A 25,248-nucleotide genomic window follows, 5' to 3' on the forward strand; every position below is an offset into this window, starting at 1 on the left:
CGGTCCAATCAGATGCTAGAGTAAGCCCCTATTGATTGAGCACAAAGGTCGCAACTGTTGTATATTTACCTAGAGTTGATTGATAACCTTGATTTGTTACAAGAGCAATCAGCAGACACAAAGAATGACATGAACTCACAAGAACTTAACATAAAAACTTTGCAGTGCAAAGAATTGTCAATGAATAAACGTAAACAATCTTATTAGCAATGGCCATTGCATTTTTGCTCCAATAAAACAGAGAGCAAAGACTTACAGTGATAATGCCAAAGAACAAAGGATTTATCTGCACATGTGTTCTAGTTTGAGTTAACTAAAAGTTGCCCTTTAGCTCAATGAATTTAGAAAATTGTGGGTTATATCGGCATGCAAAAGGAGATTACTTCTAAAAAAAAAGAAAAAAAAGGAAACTTTGTGACCTGCAGGACCATAATCAGTGAAATTATGTAAAACCTAAGTGGGTCAGAGGATTTGTTGATTGCCAGTAATGCCATGTGTCCTTCATGGACGAATTGAAGTATTCAGATAGGCTCCACTGATTTATCGTAAATCAAATTACTCAAGAGTTTTTACAGGGATCCCTTAAAATTCTTGAACCACTTAAGCATATACTTAGTACTATACCGTTCACACTCTTAAATGCCTTTGGCAAAACTTTTCAACCTGAATACTTCAAACAAATGAGACTCATCATGTGACAAAATCACAGACAATATGCTTTTATTACTGATAGCGTGGCTATGAGATCCTTGAGCCACTATTATAACTGACACCAACACTTTTTCTCTCCTTTTGCTTTTAAGTGATGATTAAGTGTCCTGGGTGTGATTTTAAAGAACATTAGATCTGCTAACTTAATTAAATTTAGAAGAAGAAGAAGAATAGAGATAGCAGTGCTGTACCGCAGGTCAATGAACCATACAGGAATTGGTAAACTCAGAGAAGTCTGACAAATAGCAAGCAAGTCAAAACAATTTGCAAATCCATGCAGCTGTGACCAAACGCTTCATACGGGAACAAATAGCCGAGCTGAAGCAAACAGCATTAGTAAAAAATCTGCAAGACGGGACTCCACTGAGAGACATATTAATAACTCCAATCAAAGAATTTGAATGAAATCTTAAGCACATTATTAGAGAGCTTAAATGAGAAACTGTGCTTTGTTAACCAAGTGAGAAATTGGTCTCCTGGTGCTCAGTAAATTCCACCTTTTACAAATGCTAATATGAACACTTTCTACACAAATTGTTCTGCGGTTTGATTCAAAGCAACATGAAATTAACTGATTCAAAATGTAAGCTGTGTGGTGTGATCAGTGGCATTATCTCTTTGTCCTCAGTACTTTTCCACACGACCTGTGAAATCTGACTAACCGCATTCCTATCTAATTATGACATGCGTGCAGTTTGGCGTGTCAGCCTTAACATGTGTTGATCAAAATCACCAATCGTGGTTATTTTATGCTGTCTCTAAAGAGGGCACAGACAATACTTCTGAAGACAGGCAAAATAATCATCTAATTTCTTCTGACTTGACGACAAGGATGAATATGCAGATTATCAAACACTGCCTGAAAGAGTGGATCTGTCTACAGGTGAGTCACCGTGAGCAAAACGCGCGATTTTCCCACATTTTCTACACATCATGCCAGAATATGTATTGCGCTATTTTCTCCACGCGATGACGCCCCATCCTAAATTCCTGCTGTGGGATCAGGGGCCTCCTCCCTCCCACAGCAGATCCTGTTGGGTGACATCAGCCCGAGAGGAAAGGAGGAAGAACAGCGGAGCAGCGTCAAAGTCCGCAAAGAAACCCAAGACAACGATGAGGAAGTTTATCTTCAAAATAAAAACGTTAATTGAAGAAAACGAGTCAATGGCTGAATTGTTGATCGCTCTACACGGTCGAGACTCTTTTCGATTTGTAATATGAACTCGAAGCCAGGCTCTGTTCCCCCCCTGCTGCAAATTAAGCTCTTAATTTAGTGCCTAACTAACCAATCAATCGCTGCCTTCTTTTTTAAATTCATGCTTATAATTTAAATGCTGGAGTCTTTTATAGGGAGCTAAAAAAAAAAAAAAAAAAAAACCCAAGAAAGAAAGAAGTGGTTAATGAATGTAATCCACGTTGGTCTGCGTTTAACAGAGTGGATATGCAGAGTGGTTTCATTGGCTCTTTTTCATCATGTGAAAGGTTGCGTGAGTTGCTTTCATGTATTGTTTGACAAAAAGGGGCACCGTGGACCTCTTTCTGCGACTAAGATTAAAGGACGTGCAGACACGGAGATACTAAGGACCCTGACCCAGATGAATTATACTGCATTATAAAGAGAGGTGTTTTTTAATAGTTTCCCCCCACTGAAAACTGGCAACACACTACAATCCATTTTCAGTCCACAGAAAACATTATCATCTTCATTAAGCCTGGGTTTGTTGCTTGATTATTCTATCTTCAGTCACAGTTATTATCGTATAATTATTATTATTACAAAAAAGAGGAGAAGAATAGTACTATTACTACTAGTACTATTATGATGCCCATAAAACAGTAATGAAAATAAATGTCACAACTGCATAGAACCCAACAAAAACAACAATCAGGTAAATATTTACAATAGTAAATTTTTGCATTACTCGCACAATACTGATTGATGTTTTAAATATCATACTTATTGCCAGCATGCAGTTATTACGAACCTACATACTTTTAAAGGAAAGAACAAAAATATTTAGGCCCTTTTCAATAAAAGCTCCTCATGTGGTCTGCACAGCTGCGGGCGGAGACTAAATAATTCATTTTAAAAAAGGCTTGACAGCATTATCGACTGACTGCTTTCTGTTGTTCAGGTGAACAAAAACACTTTTTGTGATTTTTTTCTCCCTTTTTTTTGTCAGTTTATCTGTTCATTTAACCATTCAACCGAACTGCAATGTTCGATTTAAATATGATATGATGCAGATGAAATGTTTCCCCACTAGGAAATGCAAATGCACCGCTGAATGCAAATCAAAGCCTCGGTAGTCCACTCCTGAGATCTAACTCTGAAAAGGTTGCATGCGCAATTATGTTAGATTGGATTGTCTGCATGCTGCAGGTAGTAGTTTTTCTTATTATTTTTAAGGTATGTGTTAGGATTTAGCAAACAACCTCTTACATGCACTCTAATTAAGAGAGAGAGAGAGAGAGAGAGAGAGAGAGAGGGAGAAAAAGAGAAACGACTTTTATTTTGAAGGGCTAGACAGGAAGCAGCCCTTCTTAATGTGGCTCGGATGACAGCGTGCACCTCTGTCAGTGGAGCAACCCAGTGGTGTCGACAGGCAGGGAAAGCCCTCACTGACTGTAAGTACAGTGTCTCCGGTGAAGACCGCCGCTCCGCACTCTTCCGCCGCGACACTGAGGGCTGCGCGTCTGAACGGACTGAAAACCACCCCGAGACAACAACGCAAAGCTGTTGCATTGAATCTTTTCGTTTTTAGGGGGACATGGCTGATGTAAGTTTGAACGAGTCGTCCTCCGCGGACGTCGCAAATAGGTTTGCTCGGAAAGGTGCACTGAGGCAAAAGAACGTCCACGAGGTCAAGAACCATAAATTTATAGCCAGGTTCTTCAAGCAGCCGACTTTCTGCAGCCACTGCACGGACTTCATCTGGTAAGCTCTTCCGTCACCCACCTCCACCTCCTGCCTGACTGCAGCCTGTTGCATATTGGATAACTTCAGTCGAGAGCCTACACTCCGCTCGATGATGTAACACAACTGCAGGCTAACTTTTCCCTTTATAATCCTGCGATCCATGCACTTCCTAAAGACTTTATTACTAGTGGAGAGTCAGCGCAGGAGCACTAACGTCGTCTTAACCCTTCCTAGCAGCTCCACGCTTCTCCAGGGATCCTAGTCTGTTCTATTATCGTCAGACCTCTCGCATTTTCATTTTTTTGTACTCTACTAATGTTGCATTTCTATATTAATCTGTGAACCTTCCAACTGGGATAGTTCTCAATAAGAAACATTGTAGTTAAAGCGTCTTTTTGGTCCCAGTAAACCTCTGTGAGGACCACGTCCAAGCTGCAGCACATTCCTGCAAGGCAGAAACAACTTCAGTGAAAACTGTGCCAAAAGCTTCCCATTGCTGCTGTACCAGCCAAGACTGGGCCTGTTTGAAGTGTTCTGATGAGTAACAGGTTCCCCCTTCCTGGCACCTACTGTAGTTGGCCTGTTCGAATTTCCGATTTTAAGCTGCTGTTTTTTTGACTTGAAGCAGCTCAAACGATGGTTCTGAGATCTGCAATTAATTGTCAGAGTGAGCCAGTATGGAAAAGCACTTCATCTACTCTACGTAGACGGATTCATGCATGTCCTGTTTTGCTGAAACACACTGGTGTAGAGGCACATATTATTGTCTCTATGTTGCATTTGTCTTGTCCCCATCTGTGGAGGAGAAATGCATTTAGATAACATGGTGAAACACAAGTTTCCAAATGCTGTAAATAGTCTGATTCCATCTATATACACTAGGCGGTTCCAGTCTGTGCAGCATGTCTGTAATTGCATTATGTTAGTGTTCTAAAAAGCGTTCATTTTCACATTTTATGCCGTATCTTAAATGTAAGAGGAGGAAACTTGCAGACAGCTTTGCAGAGTTAAACTGCTCCTCTGTTGTTAGTGGGTGTGTCATCCAAGGGCCTTTTTTCTGTGTAAAGCTAGTATAGCACTGACAGCTTTACACAATGACCTATGTTCAACCAAGCGCCACTCCTTAGTGCAAAGCACAAGCTCCGTATAACCATAATTATTAAGGCAAACAGCTTGTTGCTCTTCTTTATGAGGTCAAAGCTTCCCCGTGAGGGCGTTGATTGATGAGGATTTCTGTAATGACATTGTGATTAACCACAGATCAAGTCGGCAGAAGAACAAACTCAGTATGGGCACAAAGGATCTGCACACCTAACCATTACACCGGCGTGATTCTAGAGGACTGTGATTCACTCCAATTCAGCCACAAGCGCCTCAGTTCAGTTGCAGTTGGCATTTCAGTTTGTTTGAAAGGTGCTGGATTGGGTTGAGGTCAGGGATCCTCAAGGTCACTCAAGCTTATCCACACCATAGACAGAAAAATACCTCTTAATAGGCAATGAATGCTTTCAGCAAAAAAATACCAAGAACTGTGCAATGCTCTTCTTTAATAGTCGTGGAAAACATGAAACACGTGGCTCCCTGGATTGATTGAATGCTTATACAGTATGTGTGCATGCATTTGCAGGTGAATGAATGGATTTACTGTGCACACGTGTTTAAAAGAGTGTGAGCACGAGCAACTGTTCAATTCGTCCTTCTTTCTTTTCACAGGGGGTTTGGAAAACAAGGATTCCAGTGCCAAGGTAAAAAGCAAAACTCATTCATGTGTGAGGCCTTCAATTAAAATGTGTGTGTGAGAGACATGTACAGTATGTTAAGCTTTGATTTAGGACTATTTTGTCATTTTGTAGCAAAAAATGGTGCTCTTTGTTTGTCAAGTCTGCAATGAATTTACTCTGATGCTGTTTCATGAATCATCACATTTAGGGTTGTTACATTTTTGTCACGTTTCCATGCATTTTGCCGCACTAGCTCTATCTCATACGTGCAACTACAAGAGAAAATGACCGAATGCCTGTGAATGCCATTGCTGCTTATTTAGCTGTTTTATATATTTGGAAGCTTTAGATAAAAGCAGCGTTTTGCTGTTTGGTAGCCATGCTTTTGACACCTAACCAGGTGTATCCATCGAGTTTAAAGTAATCAGAGTAATGACTGAAGTTTGGTGTGACATTTAAAGACTTTTTATTATCAAGTTAAATGAAACTTTATCCTATAGAAACAGGCTTATCGGAAGTAGGGAAAATAGAGTAAACAAAGTGTGCTGAGCAGTAAATGTGCTATCTTAAAACAGAATCTAAAAAATGACGTGTCAGGCAGGTTAGGGAAACAGAAAGTGAAAGAGAGTGGACAGGGATAGGGAGGAGATGCAAAGTGGAAAAATGTGGACAGTTTTCTTGTTAACTGCTGTTTTTAGCTTTAGCAAGCACGTAGTCTCTGAATTGCTCATCTAATGTGGAAAATCTGTGGACTTGCCAAAGCATTAGTTTGGCTGTGATTGCCCGGGTAGCAGGACAGATGATGTCCAACGAGATTTGGTTGGAGAAGTGAGCGAATCGTCCTAGCAGGTCAGACTCGGTCTCTTTACACTTTGGTCGCCTCGCAGCGTTGAGAGGGCCGGGCCTGTGGGCCCTCCTTGCTCTCCCACTGACAGATCACTAACCAGAGTGTGTGTATCTCTGCTGCCTTCTCCCGCCCCGATTAGACAAAACACTGAGGAAGGGCTTCCATTACAGTCGTGCCATGAGCTTTCATGTTTTAATGGCGTTCTGCGTACTGCGCTCCCCCCACCACTACAGAGAGAGTGGTGTTGGAGGAGAAAATAGCCTCATTCCTGAAGAAGGGAGTAATAATGTCAGTCTTCTAGTCCGAGGCTCAGAAGGGCTTCTTCTCCAGTGTTTGTTGTGTTGAAGCAATTGTAAAGCCTTAGCATTCGAGAAAGGATGGTTCAAATAAAACAGAGGCTTTGGACTAGATATAGGTAGATGCCATTATCAGCTCAATTAGATTGATTTTTTGTTCAAAAAACCAAAACAACACATCACATGTTGTTTTTGATATCGCACGGTGCTAATTTATAATCAGCCGTCTGCGACCGAGATGCAGCGCAGGCGGATTTTGTCGGTGTTGCGTTGCTGATGCATTTGCTTGGTTGCAGTTTTCGTCTGTGCAGCCTTTGTTGTTGCATTGCTAAATTACTGCATCAAAACCACCAACTATTCATGAACTAACTGCAGGATGTGCGTCGTTCACGGAGACAGAAGACGCTCTTTCAGTGGGAAACTTAAACATAAACACTTTGTCACATCGAGTGTTTAATCTCAATGATTCATAGACTACTCTCTTGAGAGTGTCAGGGAGAATGAGACACACAGGGGTTTTAAGTGAATCACTGCTCATCTTACTTATAAATGTACATGGTTCATAGTGTCGTTAAGGGCGTATGGTATGTCTGGTTAATGTTTGCGCATAGGAACATGCGTATTAGCCCGTGTCTACATGGAAATCCATGTTTGACCCGTGGGCACGGCTGCCAGCAACCTCACACCCACTCTTCTATGTGATCGCCTCTCACACAAGTGAGATGTTGCCTGTTCTCAAGCCTTGCTCCTACTTGAAAACAGGCTCGGTAATGAGTCACTCTAAGGTGTCAGAGTGTTGATAGCCTAACATGTTTTTGCATAACCTGACATTATCGTCAGCGTGTCCGCGAGCCCCCTCCTCTGCTTTCACAGCAAGTTGCCATTTTCCTCCTGCCTCATTGTTACTGTCACAGCTTCTGATACAGGCGATGATAAACTCGGGGTGGAAGGCCGTCGCGTACACTTACGAAACACGAGCACAAATGGTGCGCTGCAGCTTTTCTCTTCCCTGCTCAACGCTGGCTGCACCTTTGTTATTCCATCATAAATCCAAGCGTGGACCTTTTAAATAAATAATGAGTCCGTCTCATCAAGACGGAGGTGATTGGTTACGCTGCAGCCAGTCAAAGAGAGAAAGGTCCCTACTTTCTAACATCTGCTTAGCCATCAAATATTAAACTTAAGCTTCTGTAAAATGGGGGTCAAGTCCTCCAGCAGAGGCAGCGAGCCTCTCGCTGACTACTTGAAGATGACAAAGTGATGAACTGGAGAGTGGCATTTCTATAACAAGAGTGACATTTAATTTTCAACCGAGTAAATGTCCCTTTGCTAAGAATAGGCCGGGCTCCACTGTATTACATCATCAAGTGTAGTTTATGTGTTGAGATTTTGCGTCATATATTTGAGCTCAGTGAATATGTTTATTTTTGCATGTATTCCTTTTTTTTTTTAACATTTTAAGATTAAAAGATAGAGCTCATAACAGTTTGGTCAGTTGGTGTCTCTGAACTAAACACTGACAAATATACATGAATCAATTTGATTCCTGCAAAAGCCTTTTACAAAAATGATTAATGAACATCCCAGCTTGGGCTTTGGATTTGTGCTTTTTATTGATAAATTTATTAACTGTTAGCATACACTCACTGGACAGTTTATAAGGTGTACCTCTTCAATAGTGGAGCAGTTAAGATAGGCAGGAAAAAGGGGAAGACACACAGCAAATGGCAGCAGGTCAGTCTCAAACCCAGGCTGCTGCACTCTGGTCATGTGGCATATGGTTGCCTACTCACCCACTGTGCTAAACTGGGGCCCCGTTCAAGTGATTCTTAAGGCCAACGTCTAATCAACCAATCGTATGGCAGCAACTCAGTGCACCTAGCTGTGCAGTTATGGTCAGGATGATCTGCTGAAGTTTAAATTGAGCATCAAAATGGGAAAAAGGGTGATTTAAGTGACTTTGAATGTTTTGTGCCTTGTTGGTGTCAGAAACTGCTGATCTGCTGAGGTTTTCCTGCACAACCATCTGCAGATGGTCCGAAAGAGAGAAAACATTCACTGAGTGTCAGTTCTCTGGGTGCAAATTCCTTGTTGATATCTAAAGTCAAAGAAAAATGCCCAGACTGCTGAAAGGACAGCAACAGTAACTCAGTAAATCACTCTTTACAACCAAGGTATGCAGAAGAATATCTCTGAATGTACAGCATGTTGAGTCTAGTAGTTGTGGTACAGCTGTAGGCGAACACAGCAGGTGCCACTCCCATCAGCTAACAACAGGAAACTGAGGAAATTCACCAAAATTGAGCAATAGATGTTTGGAAAAACGTTGCCTAGTCTGATCAGTTGCTTTGGGCACGACAAACAATCCTCCGTAGTCGTCACTCAGAACGTCTCAGAACAGAGTTCCCTTGGCATGTGGCAGGTTGCCATCATGGATGTGCAGCTGGCAAATTTGCAGCGGCTTTGTGATGTAATCATGTGAGTATGGGCCAAAATGTATGAGGAATGTTTTCCAGCACCTTGTTGAATCTGTGGCACGAACAATTAAAGCACCTCTGAGTTCAGAAAGGGGTCGACCATTATTACAGTTGCAGAGTGTGAACTATCCAGTGAGTGTTTGCTTGTTAAGTCGTCATAATGATGCCGCATGTTAAACTTTAGCATGTAGAAATAATACTTAAGGGAAGCTATTAACATGTTTGACTTCATACAAAACAACACAGTTTATTCTGAACATGAATGTCTGTGGTCACATGTGTAAAGAAGAAAAATCAGATCTTTCAATGTGACACTTGAAATAAAATACTAAAGGAAAGTTAATGTTGTGGAAACAAACAAGCCTATCAGTAACCACCTTTCTAGATGGTATCTGCATTGTGAACAATCTGTCTGTCGTCTTCTGGCTACTTTTCCTGCGGAGTCTTATTTCAAGCTCCTGGCCTGCTGTCGCTGTGCAGCAGCGTATCTCAAATCACCATTTAGATGACGCTGTAACGCAGTCCGGCCATTCGTACTCGTGTCACTCAGCTGATTTACTGTTCAGACCTTGTTAACCTCACACTGTCTCTGGAAATCTTGAAACTTGAGATTTCTTTGGAGGATTATTTTCAGGATTGATTATTTTCACCTCTTGATTTGCCAAGGTTTAATCTGAAGGTTTGCTGTTTTGCTTAGTTATACTGAGCTGTAGAAAAATCCTCCTTAAGTATTTGGGGGACAGGTGCTTTCTTCAAGGGCACCTGTGTGACACTTTGTGAAATCAAACGGTGCCATTCCAAAGTTCTGCCTCTAGTGGAGATTTCAAAGGAAGGTTTCGATGGAATTATAAGGCCGTTGCTCCCTGCCAGTGTAAGCCGAAACACAAAGCCATAACCGTCTCACAGTATTGATCCTATTTTAGATTTTTATTAATAACAAGCTTTTGAGTCCATCTAGTGCTGCTAATGCTTGGTTTTGTCCACTTTGACAGATATGAAGCAGGAAATCGTTACTCAGATCTCAAAAACATATGCTCAAAAATTGATGTTCTTTCCTGGCCTTTGTGTAAAATGGCAGCAAATGCAAAATCAATTGAATAATAAGCGTAAACTTCCTGTTTGTACTGGCTATAATATAAACAGGGCTGTTTGAAGCTACAGCTGAACTAAAACGTCGGTCGAGTAGAAGGCAGAGCGAAAAAGAAAGATTAGCTGAAAAACGCCGAGGTCTCCTTGTTATTCACGGAGGGTATTCCTGTGATGTAGTGATTGCTGTCTTGTTTTCATCTTCCCACACTGGTCGTAATGCAGATAATTTCTGGAGTGCTGAGGCAGCTGATGGATATGTTCTCACATAATGGTTTCTTGAAGATGACCTGTGAGGTCGGCTTTTTTTATACAATTCAATTTCAAGCCAGGCTCGGTATTGCACTACGGGAATCACCCTCTGGTGTGCTGTTGTAGAGCAGGGGTGTCAAACATATGGCCCTGGGGCCAGGACTCCAGTCTGGCCCACTGGACACCTTTGGAAAATATATAAATATAAAGGAGGGGATAGACTTTGATTTTTTCACTGTATTTTCAGATGTTTTAAGGTTGTGGGAGCTGTATGTGGCCCACAGTGTAGAAAGAGTTTGACATGCCTGTTAGAGAAACCCACATTCCTAAGAGGAAGCAGTACATGACGCGCAGCCATATGTGCATATATAAAATGAGATTACTTGTTGCAGGGATTACTTTAATCAACCTTGTTGCTTCTTTGATGCTTTGATCTATCAAAGTGTTAGATCACATTTTGATAGATAAAGAAAGATCATAAAGTTTGCAAACGTCTTCATTTCTGAAACTGCGTTGATGCGCAGTCACTTTGTTAGTCTTGGGCTGCTCACTGTTTATTTAGAATGTCCTTGTCCACACCCTGCACAGCGTCATCCTAATAAGGCGTTGACAGTCCGTGGAAAGTCCACGGGCTCCTTTCATGATGCTCGGTGCATGTATTCTTGTGTTCAGCTGCTCAAACAACACATTTCTTAGTTGTTTTCTGCTCCTACATCATTTAACACTAAGAATTCAGCATCAGTGTTAGTGTCAGTGTCCAAAAGAAAAGGCAGACTGCGTGCAGATAACTTATTTAAACCCTTCCCTCGGATTCATTATATATCGCTGGGTAGCCAACACTTTCGATTATATATTGCAAGTGTTGGCTAATGATGGCAAATAGTCCAACATGGACGTGAAAGCACAGGCATTAAGAGCAGGAAGCCAGCATTTAAGGGCGCCATTTCTGTTGAGTGGCAGATTAGGGCTTCGTAGTGAGAGGAATGCATTGGCTCGTGCTTTTACTTCTCCAGGGGGGCCTGTAATAAACTCCATCTTTTTTCATGAATGGCATGAGAGTTTATTACAATCTTAACCTCAGGTGGTCTGAACACTAATGCATGCCTAGGTGAGTAATGCTCTTTGCAGCTAAATGATTTTAAAAACAGGGCATGTCTGCAGTATAATAGTGAAGCCAGCGGCACAAGATATTACAAATATAATATAATCTCTAAAAATCCACACCAGTCATTTATTTAATATGCAGCAGTGAAACAGCTTATTTTTTTGCGAGCACTGTGCTCAGCTTGGTCTCTTAAATGCAATGCAATTATAATAATTTAGTCTTGTAAAAGCAATGAGTAGAAATTACCAAGGGTTTAAAATCCTCACTGAGTGTCCCTTGAAGTACTAATCCATGGACATTCTGGTAAGTGCCTCTTCAGATTGTGGGCATGTAAAAATAAATTAATAATTTTAATGACAAAATTAGTAGGTATTACAGTTTTCTCCTCCAGTTTTCCCCAAGCACCTTTTTTTAATCTTAATAAAAATATGGAGCAAGAAAGAAAGATAAACACAGAGTACGGGCATTGTTTTGTTATTCTCACCGTTAAAGATCTGAAGATCATTTTTGATTTTGTCATTTGGTCCTGATGATGATGATGATGATGATGAGCCACGAAACCCTTGTGGTGCCGAGATTCTTATGTAGCATCAGTTTCAGTCAGGGCTTTGGACACACAGACCACTCTGCAACATCTGTTGCTTTATCTCCGCTGCCATAGTGGTCGTGCCTTTGTTTGCACCTTCATCTCTCTGCTTTTTTTCCTGTCCTCTAAAGCAGCGGTATACTTAGAACAAAGAGGCAGATCCATTGCTAACAGCTTTGATGAATTATCTGTAGCGAAACACCGCCAGCTTTCTTTGTTTCTTTCTCGTCGTCTCTTGTCTTTCTACCTGTTTGCTGGTTTCTCTGTTTGCCCTCTGTCACAAAGCCGCCCTATATTTCGCCCTGTGTCCTGACCCAGGCCCTGGGTTTTCTCCTTTAAGGACACTGCTTTTCTTTATTTCTTTCAGCACAAACACACTCTCACATATCCATTTCTTTTATCTCCTCCTGGCAAACAGGGGAAATATTTAGTTTCTGGTTATTGAAGGGTGTTCGTTTGATACACTGCACGTTTGTGCTTTCAGGCATAGGATGTTCTAACTGCAACCTTGATACTATTTTGGCCCAGAGTTAGAGATAGAGAAAGATACAAGATTCAGAGATCCTTTGAGCAGAGCAGAGCAGAGAAGAGGCAGCGTGGCATATGTGTGTGTGTGTGTGTGTGTGTGTGTGCATCTGTCTATGAGACGCAGAGGGAAAGGGCAGAGTTCAGGTTTGGCTATATTTAGAGTTGTTCCTTGGTCCCCTGAAGATATACACTGCTATGCAAAGCATTGGATCTGTTTATAGGATGCTTGTTCTTTTGATATCTTTTTGGATTACATAAGGGTTTTATCTAGGGACGCACACATGTTGTCCAGATGTTATCAACGTAATGATTTTACTGAGGATATTGTTGGTATGTAAACTTGGGTCATTGTGACAGTATGGTTTTTTTCTTTCTTTTTCAGTTTCTGCATGTTTGCTCAAACTAAAACAACCGCAAACACAAATTTTTTGTCATTACAGGAGATTTACTATTTTGAATAGTTTCAGGTGGTTAATTATTTCTATCTGTTAGAGAATTCACAAACAGTTCAATAAGGAGAGATCATTTGGAAGAACTGAACGTGAGATTGAGAAATGAATCTGTTAATTATGAGGCAACTAAACTTCGATGACCCGTTATGGCAGAACGAAATTCCAGCTGTGATAGGATTTAGGACATGTCTCCCTGGAGTCTAGACGTTGGTGGTGGTGAACATGAAGAGTGAGGCTTGGATGGAGCTCTAGGCGTCTTGGTGAAGTGGAGATGGCAAGGTGGTGTGTTGCAGGAGATTTTGAAAGGGAGAATGATGGCGAGCACAGAGTGAAACCATGCAGATGATTGGACTACAGTAACGATGTCGTGTTGAGACTGACAGCGTGAGAAAGTGGTAGTGATGCAATGAACAGCCAAGCAGGCAGATGACTGATTACAGATCTTCCTTATTAAACTTATGCATACGAATCATTATATGCTGTAAGAACCTTCAAGTGGGTACTTAAACTTGTGTAAGACTGAGGCACACTAGTCGATCAATTATGGTTAAAAATAACTAGAAAGGGGGGAGACAGTGCAGTAAATTGGTAAGCTTCAACAAATGAAAGACTACATCTGCTAAGCTGTAGCAGATGTAGTCTTAATTTACTGGATGCAGAGCAAAGACGTGAATCATACGAAATATGTTTTATTATTTTGTGTGGTGTCTATACTTAGACTAATCAAAAATGTAAAAATATACAAAAGTAGACAAAATGCATTCTGTTAAAAGTTCCAGATGTTAAATATACACTATCAGCTGCAGATTTGGCTTTTGACCAGAGCCACTTGTGAGTAGGAAGCATGTATCTTGATAAAACAAGCGCACTGTGAACCGTAGACTGTATTTAAAAGACTTAATGCAACTCAGTGCAGGTTAGCTTTTTTGACCTATGTTTGGATGAAAGCTTGGAGCACTAACAGTACACAGATTGAGTTAAACAATCAAACCTTCCACAGAGTTCTTATGAAGGGGGGAAAAGTCCACAGAGACCAAAAGCATTTTGATGCAAACATGCTTTTTGACCCTGTAAGGTTGGGCATGTTAACATGGGGATCTATGAGGATCGACTTGCTTTTGGAGCCAGCATCATGTGAGCTCTTGCAGGTTTTTGCACCTTTCCTTGTTAAGTTTATTTTTCAGCAGTTGCCACTTGGTATCAACCAGTAAAATCCCTTCACCAATACTGATGAGGCCAAGAGGTCCAACATAAGGAATGATATCTGTATAATTTAACCTGCTGCATGTTGAGGGATGCAGGGAGAGATATTTCTTTTTTGACAGTTGCCATGATAACAAACTCCAGTAATTACCTGGAGTTTGTTATCCTTGGGGAGGAGTCGTGCTCGACTCATGTGTAAAAGGCTGAAAACCTTTTTTTTTGTAAGATCAGCGGTAGTGTGACAGTGATTTAAGTTGTCTGCTCTGTTGCTTCATCTGAGATTAGACTGGAGTCAATGAGGTACCGAATCAACTGGTAGGTCACCCTCACTTTGGAAGAACGTCAACAGACACAATCGCTCATGTCGAACACGAGAAAATACACTCCTGGGTATGACATCATTGCACTGGTTACAGCTACTGGCATATGAAAAATGAAAAGCGATGAAAACACTCAAATGCATGTAACTCCCAAGAAAATTGGTAAATGCCACACATTTTGGTCTTGCTCCCCGCTGTCATTTTAGCCTTTGCTGGAGTCACAGGCAATGTGCTGGACAAACAGGAGCAGCAGGCAGAGGCATTATCTTAAAGCTTGTAAAAATAAGGTGTTAAATTAAAGTTAATGTTACGTACCTAAGTCCATCGTCTGTCTTCTTAACTGCTCCTCCAATTCAGGGCTGCAGAGAAGCTGGAGCCCGTCCCAGATGTCTAATGCTTAATTTATGGTTTGATTGTGTCCGTTTCAAGAGGTATTTGCCTACAGTGAGCCTATGGAGAGGGGTATTAAACCAAGGGAAAATATGCTCTGATGTAGTGCTCCAAAAACTGTAATTTCCCCATGAAATGGACACTTATGGTCAATTTAGAGACAAAAATTAACCCAGCACCTGTGCCAAAGAGAGGAACGTCACAATGTGCACAAAGTAAACAGCATTTTACACTGTGTTCATTGTGTCAGAAGCTTATAAATCAATAAATCACATTTACTGCATCTCATCAAATTGTGAGAAACCCAGAGGATCTTGATTAAAGTCTGCGGTCATGTGAACCTTTTAGTCAAATGCCCGCCTGTCTATTAGAAATGTTTTGATTAATGGGATAAGTCATATTCAGTGTTGAAAAACCTTAGCAAGTGTATTGGAGAAGCTTAAATGTGAATTAAGGGTGCTTCAGACATACACTATATATTTGTCTTTAAGAAACAATTGAATACAGTTTCAGTGATGCTCTAAATGGTCAAGTGGAGCTGCTGGCTTGTGAATGTTTGGGTAATTTAGATTTCCCTGAAAGCCTCTCACCTCGCTTCCTGTTTTTTTTTTCACAATCAATTCAGAGCAGCTGCATTAAGATTAGACTAATCCATCATGACAGCCTGCATTATTTATCACCTTAATTCCCATTATGCATTTGGGGGAAATGCTGTGTTGTGCTGCATAGTTCTAATGTGTTTGGTGCTGAATAAGGTAATGTTTGTCAGATTTGTCATCCTGCAGGGACTGTGTTGGAATATGTTAATCCCAGTGCTTACAATACGGATTTATTATAAATATTGCTTTTAAAGTCAACACTGATGTTCAGTCAAATATGTCAGTGTTTTAAATAGCGTTTTGATGATTGTTGTTCCCTTGCGGCAGTGTTTCACAACTCTGAATCTGGATTAGGTTCCCTTCCTGGCTTTCATGGAGATTTTTGTGTACACGTTGCTGCAACAATGCTCATCTTTTCTGGACAGGATAGCTCCTAAACAGAGAGAAATGCATCCTCTGACACCTGCATGTCATGAGATAATAGGCTCCTGTTCAGTTCCTGATTGCATGCTGGTGCCCATTATGTAGCCCAAATCTGTCCCACAGTTTGATAAGGGGATTTGAAGGCAGGAAGGGGACTGACTGAGCAATCGCAGGTGGGATGACGTCCATGTTCCTGCTGTCATGCTTACGTCATGAGAGAGTTCACCTGGGAAATGAAGCTATGGCTGCGAGGCATAGCAGAGCTTTGCTGACTTTCTCGTTATGTGCTCTTGCATGTTGAGTTAGATCCTGGATTTGAATAGGTACCTTTCTGCCATTAGCCCTAACTGTCAACCTCTAATACTAACTATGCTTTGATCATCAGTGATGTCAGTTCTGTGATTGTGCTATGTCTGTAATCCATAACAGAAAATGTCGTTGTAATGACGAGGTGTTTCGTTATTGGTTCAACAACTAAAGCAGTAAATTGTATTTTATTTTAGGTAATTGCAAACACTTTTCTGGGCACATTTGCACTTTATTCAGTACTCTGCACTTAGAGAAAAACGTTTTCACATTAGGAAGCATAAACCTGCATGAGATCTCTTGAATGTTTATTGATTGTTGAGCATTTTGGTGGTTGGTGTGGTTCTGTCTTCCGGGCACTTGGGTGGCTGCTCAGTGCCTGGTGGAGGCAATTTTAGCCATGAGTATAATTGATTAAAGTGTGGTTAAAACGTGTGGGTAAATCTATTTGTGCAATCTATTGTGGGTGGGTGTTTGATTTTAGTGCAAAGTGGACTCTTGGTGTAGCCCTTACCCACCTATTTTCTAAGTTGTCCTCTCAGGGGTTTTCGGGCAGGTGTGTCTCTGGGGTCTGAACACTATTTTAAAGTTCCAGGAGAGACCAGGGAGTACACTGGGTAGCGGGATTTTACTTGTGTGTAGTGTTGATAACAATTATTATCCCTCAGCTATAAAAGCCAATGGAGTACTGTTGCCATCCTGCCGGGCGGGCAAGTGGCCACGTGGGCTAAGTGGATACCTAAGTTTGTTAAGCTGCATAATGAAGCAACATAGGAGTTTCAAATTGATACCATACAGTAGGTGTATCTAAATCTGAGGTTAGTTTTTCAAAAAATCTTGTTAATGCAATAAATTTAGAAGAAGGCGACTTAGTATTTTCAAATTCATATCATTGGTGCATCTGCTAAGAGGCTGAGAGGTACTACTGGCCACCGCCAGCATTTTTATTACAGTTTGTATTATGTAAAATTATATTGCATGTTGGGAAATATATTTGTTTATCAGCAGCAGGGTATAAAGGGCTATCTCAGCTCAATTAGTGGTTGCTGAGGGTCGAGGCCACTAGTGCTTTAGAGCCCTGCCATGTTGAGCTCTGTACATGAGGTGCATGATGGATAAAAATAATAAAATTTGGCAAAACCTGCCATCACCCGCAATCATTGTAGCTTATCTGCTTAATCATTTGTGCTTCACAGTAGTCCATGTTGCTTTGGAATAATAATATTTCACATGTTGGGGCAAGTAACACATTTTGTAGCTGAAACTGTCAAAAGTATATCTGCCCTCGCCTACAACAGAATCAACATTGCTCAGCTTTTGTTTTAGGCAAGAAAAAATCTGAATGAATTTTCATAAAAGTGGCACAAACTCAATCTTTAGAACGCTGAGTGAGTCACACTTGGCCTTGAGCCTCAGTTTGTCTGTACTGCTGCATGGTCAGACATTTGTTTGTATGCCCATGTTGAGTTAGGTAAAAGAATGGACTGCCAGCACCTTTGTGTTACTGCGTCTGCTCTGTGTTTGCTCGGGGACCTCGAGCTCCTGCAAGAGGAAGCGTTTGGCAGCCCAGTCGTAAATGGACTCAAGTTGAGAGCATGCAGATACCGCATGGTGAGCCAACGTCTCTGAGTCTCAGCTGTAGAGTGAGTCCCCCATTTGGCTGGATATAATTGATATTTATTGCTAGTTTTATGAGACTTGTCTTTGGTAATGTGCAACTTTTGACAGCTGCAAAAACAGCCGTTAAACATGTGACTCAGTTTATTTTAAGAAAAACGCAAGGGTTCCCATAATTAATACAGAATTGTGTTATTTTTAACTCTGCTTTGCAATCGTGCATGAAGCAATCCGCCATAGAAGACGCTGAGAATATTTCTGCACTCACCGTCCTCTGAACTTTTTGGCATCATGCAATAAAAGCTGCAATCCATTATACATTACCAATAAGGACTACAACTCCCTTTTTGCTTGCCTGGAAGGACTTCATTTACTGATGCTGGTATTGTGTTCACTGTAGCATGTTGCTCTCGCTGCCTTCATCTGCCTACACACAGTAAATGTGTGTGAATCCAGTGTATCCATCCATACTTTGAGAGTGCAACACAATGCGGTAGTTTGACCTATTAAACAGACCTCTGATGGCTTAAGTAATGGTCCATTTAGATGATTAAAGCCACTTTCAGATGGTCGACAGTTCTGAGGGGTATAATTGTATCATAGGTGCTTAATGGGAGCTTAACTGTAGCTTTTACTTGAATGAAACACTCAGACAGACCGTTTATATTTGTGAATGAGACCACCTGTTGCTCTGTCATTTGCTCGTAGGAAGTGTGCCTGCTTACAGGGATTAACTTTTAGGCTGGATGCGAGCAGCAGGGAACGGTCCTTCTCGGTACTTCTGAATCGATGCTGTAATATCAACAAGTCACAAATCCCACATCTGTCTGTACGCAAAGTAGGCCTCTGCAGGCTGCAGTACTCTAAGCTGAATCATCTGCCTTGCCATTTAGCACAGTTGGCTTCTGCAGTTAAATAAAACCCTCAGTTTTAGTGTGTTGCTTTACATCAAAGGCTGCTGATCTTCAGGGGTCAACATCTAAGGTCCAGGCACTCTTAGGGGTTATTGATCAGGGCTGGTCTTAATTTCTTTGTGGATCTATAACTGCAAGTTGGGAAGAATTTACAATTTAACCAATAGAATTCATTCCATCAGCTTCAAAAGCATAGTTTGACATAAGGGAATGAAGAAATTGAAATAGAAAATGCTCTTTCTTTTGAAAATAAATAGGAAAAATTGTGAAAGGTAATGGATTATTCCAATATGACCAACTGAGAAAGGAGTGCCTTCAGGTCTGGCTCATTTTTAGAAATATCACATATTCAATCACAAACAGCGATTTCCTGTTTTCTCATAATGGGTGTGGTGTGTGTGTATATGGAAAGTCCAGTGTGTAAATCTAAGGAGTCAACGTGGGTAAAGCCTCTCACATTTTTCCTCTCACTATGATGGAGTAACATTTGATCATGTGACTGTTGGGTCTGTAATCTTCCCTCCTTCTTTTGTCTTCAGAGTTTGATCTTGGTGGCAGCAGAGACGTGGAGCTGTAATGCATTTTGCAGCACAGTTTGTGGGCTTGTCAATCACTCTGTTATTTTTTCTGCCAGGTTTTGCATCTTTGCTTTATTGTTATTTACTGAGTTTGTGAAAAAAAATAAACTCACATCTCCAGAGCCTTATGCAACAGTGAGTAACTGCAAGCAGGATGGAGGCTTAATAAATCAGTCGCACAGACAGATTTTAAACAACAGCTTCCTTTGGCATATCCCGGTTGAAATTGTGAATGAGACATTTTGACTGTGTCATTTATTTTTCTTGATTTAACAGGCTTCCATGCTTTTCAACTCCCCTTCCCTGGCACAACATAGCAAAACCACCAGATCGCTGCAATTCCTTGCAGTGAATTCACCCATGGATTACAGAATACTGAATAATCCCAATGATGACAAATTTCGTTTGGCACTATCTTCTCAGTCATCACCAGAAGTTACAGCAGCCTGAAATTATTTGCACGCACATTCAGTTTGGGTTTAAGTTAAGAGTCATGTAGGCCTGTATGCCATCATCTGCTTGCTGAATGTGGTGAGCGATGGCTTTCAACTTAATCCACTTCAAGAGCACGTTGCTTGGTCTGTAGCTGTTTTATTGTTCTTGCATAATTTATTCTTACATATCACATATTGTATCATCTGTTATTTTTGATTTTTCTACTATTCTGGCTTTTTATTTGAATCTTATGGGTCACTAAACGTAAAGCTGGGACATTATATAGTTATGCTTCGAAGTTAAAATCATCCTTACAAGTTTTGCTGAAAGCTAAAAATTGAGGCAACTTTGAAACACCCAGAAGAAAAATTGCTTTCTGTTGCAATATTAAAAGATACAACAAGAAGAAATAAATAAAGGAAGGACTGTTATTAAAAAGTCACCATGTAACAAAGACCTCAGGTCCCTTAAACAGGTGAAAAGGTGCATGAACAATAATACACTGGAGGATATTTGAATAAACAGTGTATTCCTGTATTATGTCTTGACAGAGATGAGATTCTTAAATGAATCAGCAAAGACAGTCGTGCTCATTCTAGGAGCTCATACATTCAGCAGTTAGGGTGTGTTCACAGTTCGCTGGCAGTCCTTGGATGGCCCGTCTACCTGCAGAGAGCGTCTGTTGTCAGTGGAAGCAGTGCACAAAGCATGCAGTACAACTGGTCTGTGGGTCACTCTCGCTTGTGCTGTTGATGGTCCGTCAGCCATCCGCAGAGAAGAGCAAAGTTATAATGTACAAAGAGGTGAAGCGAAACTCAACCCTGCAGTTGGGACTTTGGAGTGCATGAGCGCACGTTTCCATTGGGTGAAAACTCCTCTCTGTTAACTGTCCATAGGGAAATACATAAACAAATGGACATAACTGTGGTATGAGAACTTATGCATTACAAGCATCCCTGGAATGGCTTCACCAGGACAGCATACTTTCAGTTTCACTTGTTCCACCTAAAGAAATGTTGCATTTTAAGTGAGCTTACTTGACACAGTGATATATAATAATCCAATTGCATATGCATATATAGATCAGAAAAATCGTTCATTCCTTCTTTCACTGTACTTTAGTGAAATACAGTCTAAACTTGTACCATGACCTCATACTGGTACTATACCTAGTAATTCCAGGGTGCTACTGGACCATAAGGATGTTACATTGCAGTCACTAATGGCTGTTAAGCTTTTATTAACAACTGGTTGACTTCCGGTCATTGCGTTAATACGCTTCATGCACATAGCTTTGTGAGTTGGCAGTAACGTGAGCACAACGATCATCACAAGGCTTTTGCTAATGGTTCTGGCTAAGTGGCTCTTAACCATCGTCATTATGGCCTTTGATGTTTCCTCGCAAACATTCTGTCATGTGGTTACGAACAATTTCTCTAATCTAGACTTTTTTTTAAAGATGACGCAAAGTATGTTTTCCCTTTCACTATTTCCAAACATGAAATATTAAAAAATTTACAAAATTTAGGACAAATCTCACAGAAGCTATGATAATAGTAGTATTCGTAATTTCCTCTTCGCTGGAAGATCATTTGGCAAATTAGTTTTGATTGTGTTAGGTTAGGTTGATAGAGAGTGTATATTGATGAATAGTGTTTCATAAATACGTTTATATTTGAATTTTGGATTAGATTTTGTTGCAGGCCTCTCTTATTACCATTAAGTGAAACATTAAATTTGCACTACTGCTCAAAATATTCATCTCAGCTATAAATCCAGAAAGGTGTGGTCTTAATTTTGTCCTTAAAGACAATAAGATGTGTCATCTTCCAAATGAATGCAGGCTTAGATTAATAAAATATTATTAGGACATAAAGAGTAACATGTACATACTTTTTACATCACCAGACTGTTTGTCCTTCTAATTTTCTTTCAACTGAAACTGTGGACGGTTAAGACCACAGCAGGTTTCAACTCAGCACAAGTTTTGTTGCATTAATAACAGCAGGTTGCTAAATAGACTTGACTTTTATGTCATGCTGTTCAACCACAGCCGACCATAATGACACTGAGCAACAGCAATGAACTGTTTCAACTCTAGCTGACCTGAACGCACCTCGTTTGAACTGCAACTCGGTGAATAACGCACATTAGAATAATACAGATTTTCTCAGTGACATGGATTCAACTTAATAAAAGGTGTACCTTCCAGAGGTTCACGCCACTTTGGTTACGGATCAGAATGCTTTTAAAACTGAGAGGGTTTGGTTAATCCATGGGGAGGTGCAGCACTGAGCATTACCAAGGATTAGAGTAGGACATTACTACCACAATGCATTAGAAGTGTATTAGATAGCTCCATGATGGAGCACAGACTAATGCACCAGGCTCTGAATTACAGCATAATCTGCATTTAATTGCCATGAGTTTTGTTGTGATAATGGCATTATCTAATGGAAGAGCTCTGGAAGGGTTGGTATGAAGAACAAAAGGCAAGGGAAATGGAAGGGGTAGTGGTGCAGTAACAGATGTGCGACTCTCACTTTAAGGATAATTATGCAGGCTGGCAAACTAGTCAGATTTTTTTTTTTTAATCTTCCTTGCACAAAGATCCCCGTTCGTTACAACAGAGCTGTTTTTCAACAGTGAAAATGTCAAGAATGCAAAAACATTGAGTGAATATAATAGAACAGCTTTGTAAAGCATAACAATTCAGTGCTTGTTTTGGATGAGACACTTTGTCTGTTTACTTCCAGCTATTAGCAAGACCCATCAGCTGTTTCTGATACATTGCAGCGTTTACCATTGGGATTTGCAGCGGTGGTGTTGGTGGGTTGTGTGCGTGCATGTGCGCTGGACAGGAGATACATGCATGCTAAACAGTGCCATTTCTGTGCTGTTCATCTGCAGATGAATGACATGCCAAATACCCTATGTTAAAAAATATTGTAGCATTATATAATATCAACTGCCTCTCCATGTTGTCTCTCAGCCTGCTAAGCAAAGTGGTACATAAAGCAGTTTTCTGCTTGCTGTATGCTCTGCTCATTGAACAGGGACAACTGTCATCAGCTGCGGCCCACGATGGCAGAGCTTGGGAAGCAAATGAGTGAAACAGAAGACACAACAGTGACCTGGTCACTGGTGTATTGCTGGTATATTGAATACTAAAACAGGTTGCACAATATTCTTAGTTATTTCTTATTATACCTAAGCAGTCATCGTGTGTTTGTAAGACCTAGGTGATCATCATGGTTGCTTTACCTTTTTATTTCCGGTAAATGAGTAAAGAAGAGCACCTTGTATGTGTCATCGCCCGTTTAATAAAATGTTCTAGGTCTGCAAAAGATTCTGTTCTGTGTTCTGTTCATGTGAAATTACAGCAATATTTGAGTGTCAGAAGGAAGCAATAATGCATTTATTTTTAGTTCTTTTGACGTGTAATTTGTCAGAGCCTCTGCTAAGCCCTCGCAGTCTGGTGGCTCTTCTCAAATGTGGTTGGTCTGTTACGCCAAGCCAGCCTCCCTCTGTGAGGACAAGAACATATGTCCTCACAGGATTGTTAACTGGTATTTGGCTACTGCAGCATGAACTGTATTGTGTACTTCAGAATTATAATAACAGACTTGAATATCATAGGCTGAGCCAGAGAAGCCATATAATTACCTTGAGCACTGAATTCTATTCATTTTTCAGCGAATCCAGTGAAGGATCAATGCAAATACTGTTGGCAGGTTTGAAAACTTCTAATTTGGTTCAGGGGTAAATGGAGGAGAACAGCTTGTGACAGTTTCAGTGGTTTATATAGAGGCAGAATATTTAGCAGACTAGAAAAAGCCACAAGACAAAAAAGTGCATATATCTGTATATATTTCAGCTGTATCTTGTGCACAAATGGAAATGTACAAACGAAGATGAGACTTTAATTGTAAACTAGAAGTCCCTGAAAAGCATCTACTTTTAAATGTCATCGCATGAAACCTCTTTCTCGAGCCGACATCAGAAGCTGTTGTAGGTTTCTTTCATAGCTTATTGCTGGTTGACAGTTAATTACTAAATTACAGCACTAAATGCCCATTTCTTTGATTTTCAAAGTTCAGATTTGAGCATTTGCAAGCCTGATAACATTTAATTGACAGCTGGGAACATTCGTTTTGGGGAAAACACGGCAGAAATATTGATCCTCTGCTTTTCATTTTGGAAACCTTCCTGCACATTTCCCTTGTGGAAAATTACTGTCTATAAGCTTCACCTTTAATAAACAGACTGTATCAGCTGATGCTGAAAAGATTGTGTGTTTTTGAAGGGGGAGAAGAAGGCCAGTGAGATTAATTGTAAGATGAATCAGTCTTTAAACTCATTTCTTGTCAGAAGGACTTTTTCCTGAATAAATTTAAGTTTTTATTGGAATGAATCTTCAGTTTGTTCAGATTTCAGTCTAAATGTTGTTTCTTACATGCGACTGAAGTGCTTGGTTTAATCCAACTGAAGTTTTAGCAGTTTTACTTTCATAACACATTTTTAAAGCCTGCAGACGAGTATAGTTTGGGAGTTTGAATTAAAAAGTAGCTTCATGGTATGTTGAGAAGATTGGACTGCAGTAAATGATTAACACACAAATTAATCTGCAAATCAGTGACTGGAGTGAACTACACGAGTCAGCTTCCCCTTGCATGGCTTCAGAGGTATAAAGTTCTCACTGTTTATCACATAGCGTAGAACAGAAAGGATTAATGTACGTGCAGTTTGCTTTTGCCCTGTATAAACAGATAATTCTGCTTCTGTCTGTAGGAAATCAAAATGCAATCCCCTTTTAAAAGGTTCCATTTGTTAACAGATGATCTAAGTACCAAGTTAATCCTGCCACAGATTGCAATGTGTTTTATAATCCATTTGCAAAAAGAAAAGATGAGACTTAAGTGGCTTTAAGCCAATGTAAAAAAAGAATGTTTTTCTCAAAAGGTGTGTTGTGTGTTTGGGTCTGTTTGTTAAGCAAAATCTAACTCTGACTGAAGTGTGACTGGAAAATGAGATTTCTAGATAAATGGGAAAAGAATCGTGGACTCTCTGGAATTGCAACAAACCTGGAAAAGTGGAATATTAGGGATTCACAATGATCTATATAATACTTAGTAAGTCCAAATATAAGATGAAGCTGCTCCCGATCCCGTGCAAACCAGACTTCATCTGCACACAGGTGCAAAATTAAATCCTAATGCAAAAGAAATGGGTACCTATTCTGCGCCCGTTATGACAACTTTTAAAAGGTGGATATCACAAACAACTGTGACCTTTCTTACAGTGACACGGTGCTCATAAATAACTTAAAAAACATTACTTATACTAATGTCTCCTTCTTACTATAGCAACAACTGCAAGACCTGCTACTGCCAAAAAATCTTTCAAGCAGAAATCACCATTCTCATCACAGCTTCTACCTCTCTGAACTATTCACACTCACTTGTGGTGCTTAAGGCAAAGT

At 40.4% G+C, this 25,248-nt stretch overlaps 1 protein-coding gene across 1 annotated transcript in view; it reads left to right on the plus strand.

Annotated features, from left to right (window-relative positions):
• Window positions 1–3,295: 3,295 nt before the first annotated feature.
• prkcaa (protein kinase C, alpha, a) overlaps window positions 3,296–25,248 on the plus strand; it is a 130,242-nt gene continuing 108,289 nt past the window's right edge. The window contains exons 1-2 of the mRNA XM_031729013.2: window positions 3,296–3,649; window positions 5,345–5,376. Coding sequence (XP_031584873.1) covers window positions 3,483–3,649; window positions 5,345–5,376 — 199 coding nt within the window. The 5' untranslated portion in view covers window positions 3,296–3,482. The remainder of the gene's footprint in view (window positions 3,650–5,344; window positions 5,377–25,248) is intronic.

The sequence above is a fragment of the Oreochromis aureus genome, linkage group 6 (genome assembly GCF_013358895.1).
Source record: "Oreochromis aureus strain Israel breed Guangdong linkage group 6, ZZ_aureus, whole genome shotgun sequence".
Lineage (NCBI taxonomy): Eukaryota > Metazoa > Chordata > Actinopteri > Cichliformes > Cichlidae > Oreochromis > Oreochromis aureus.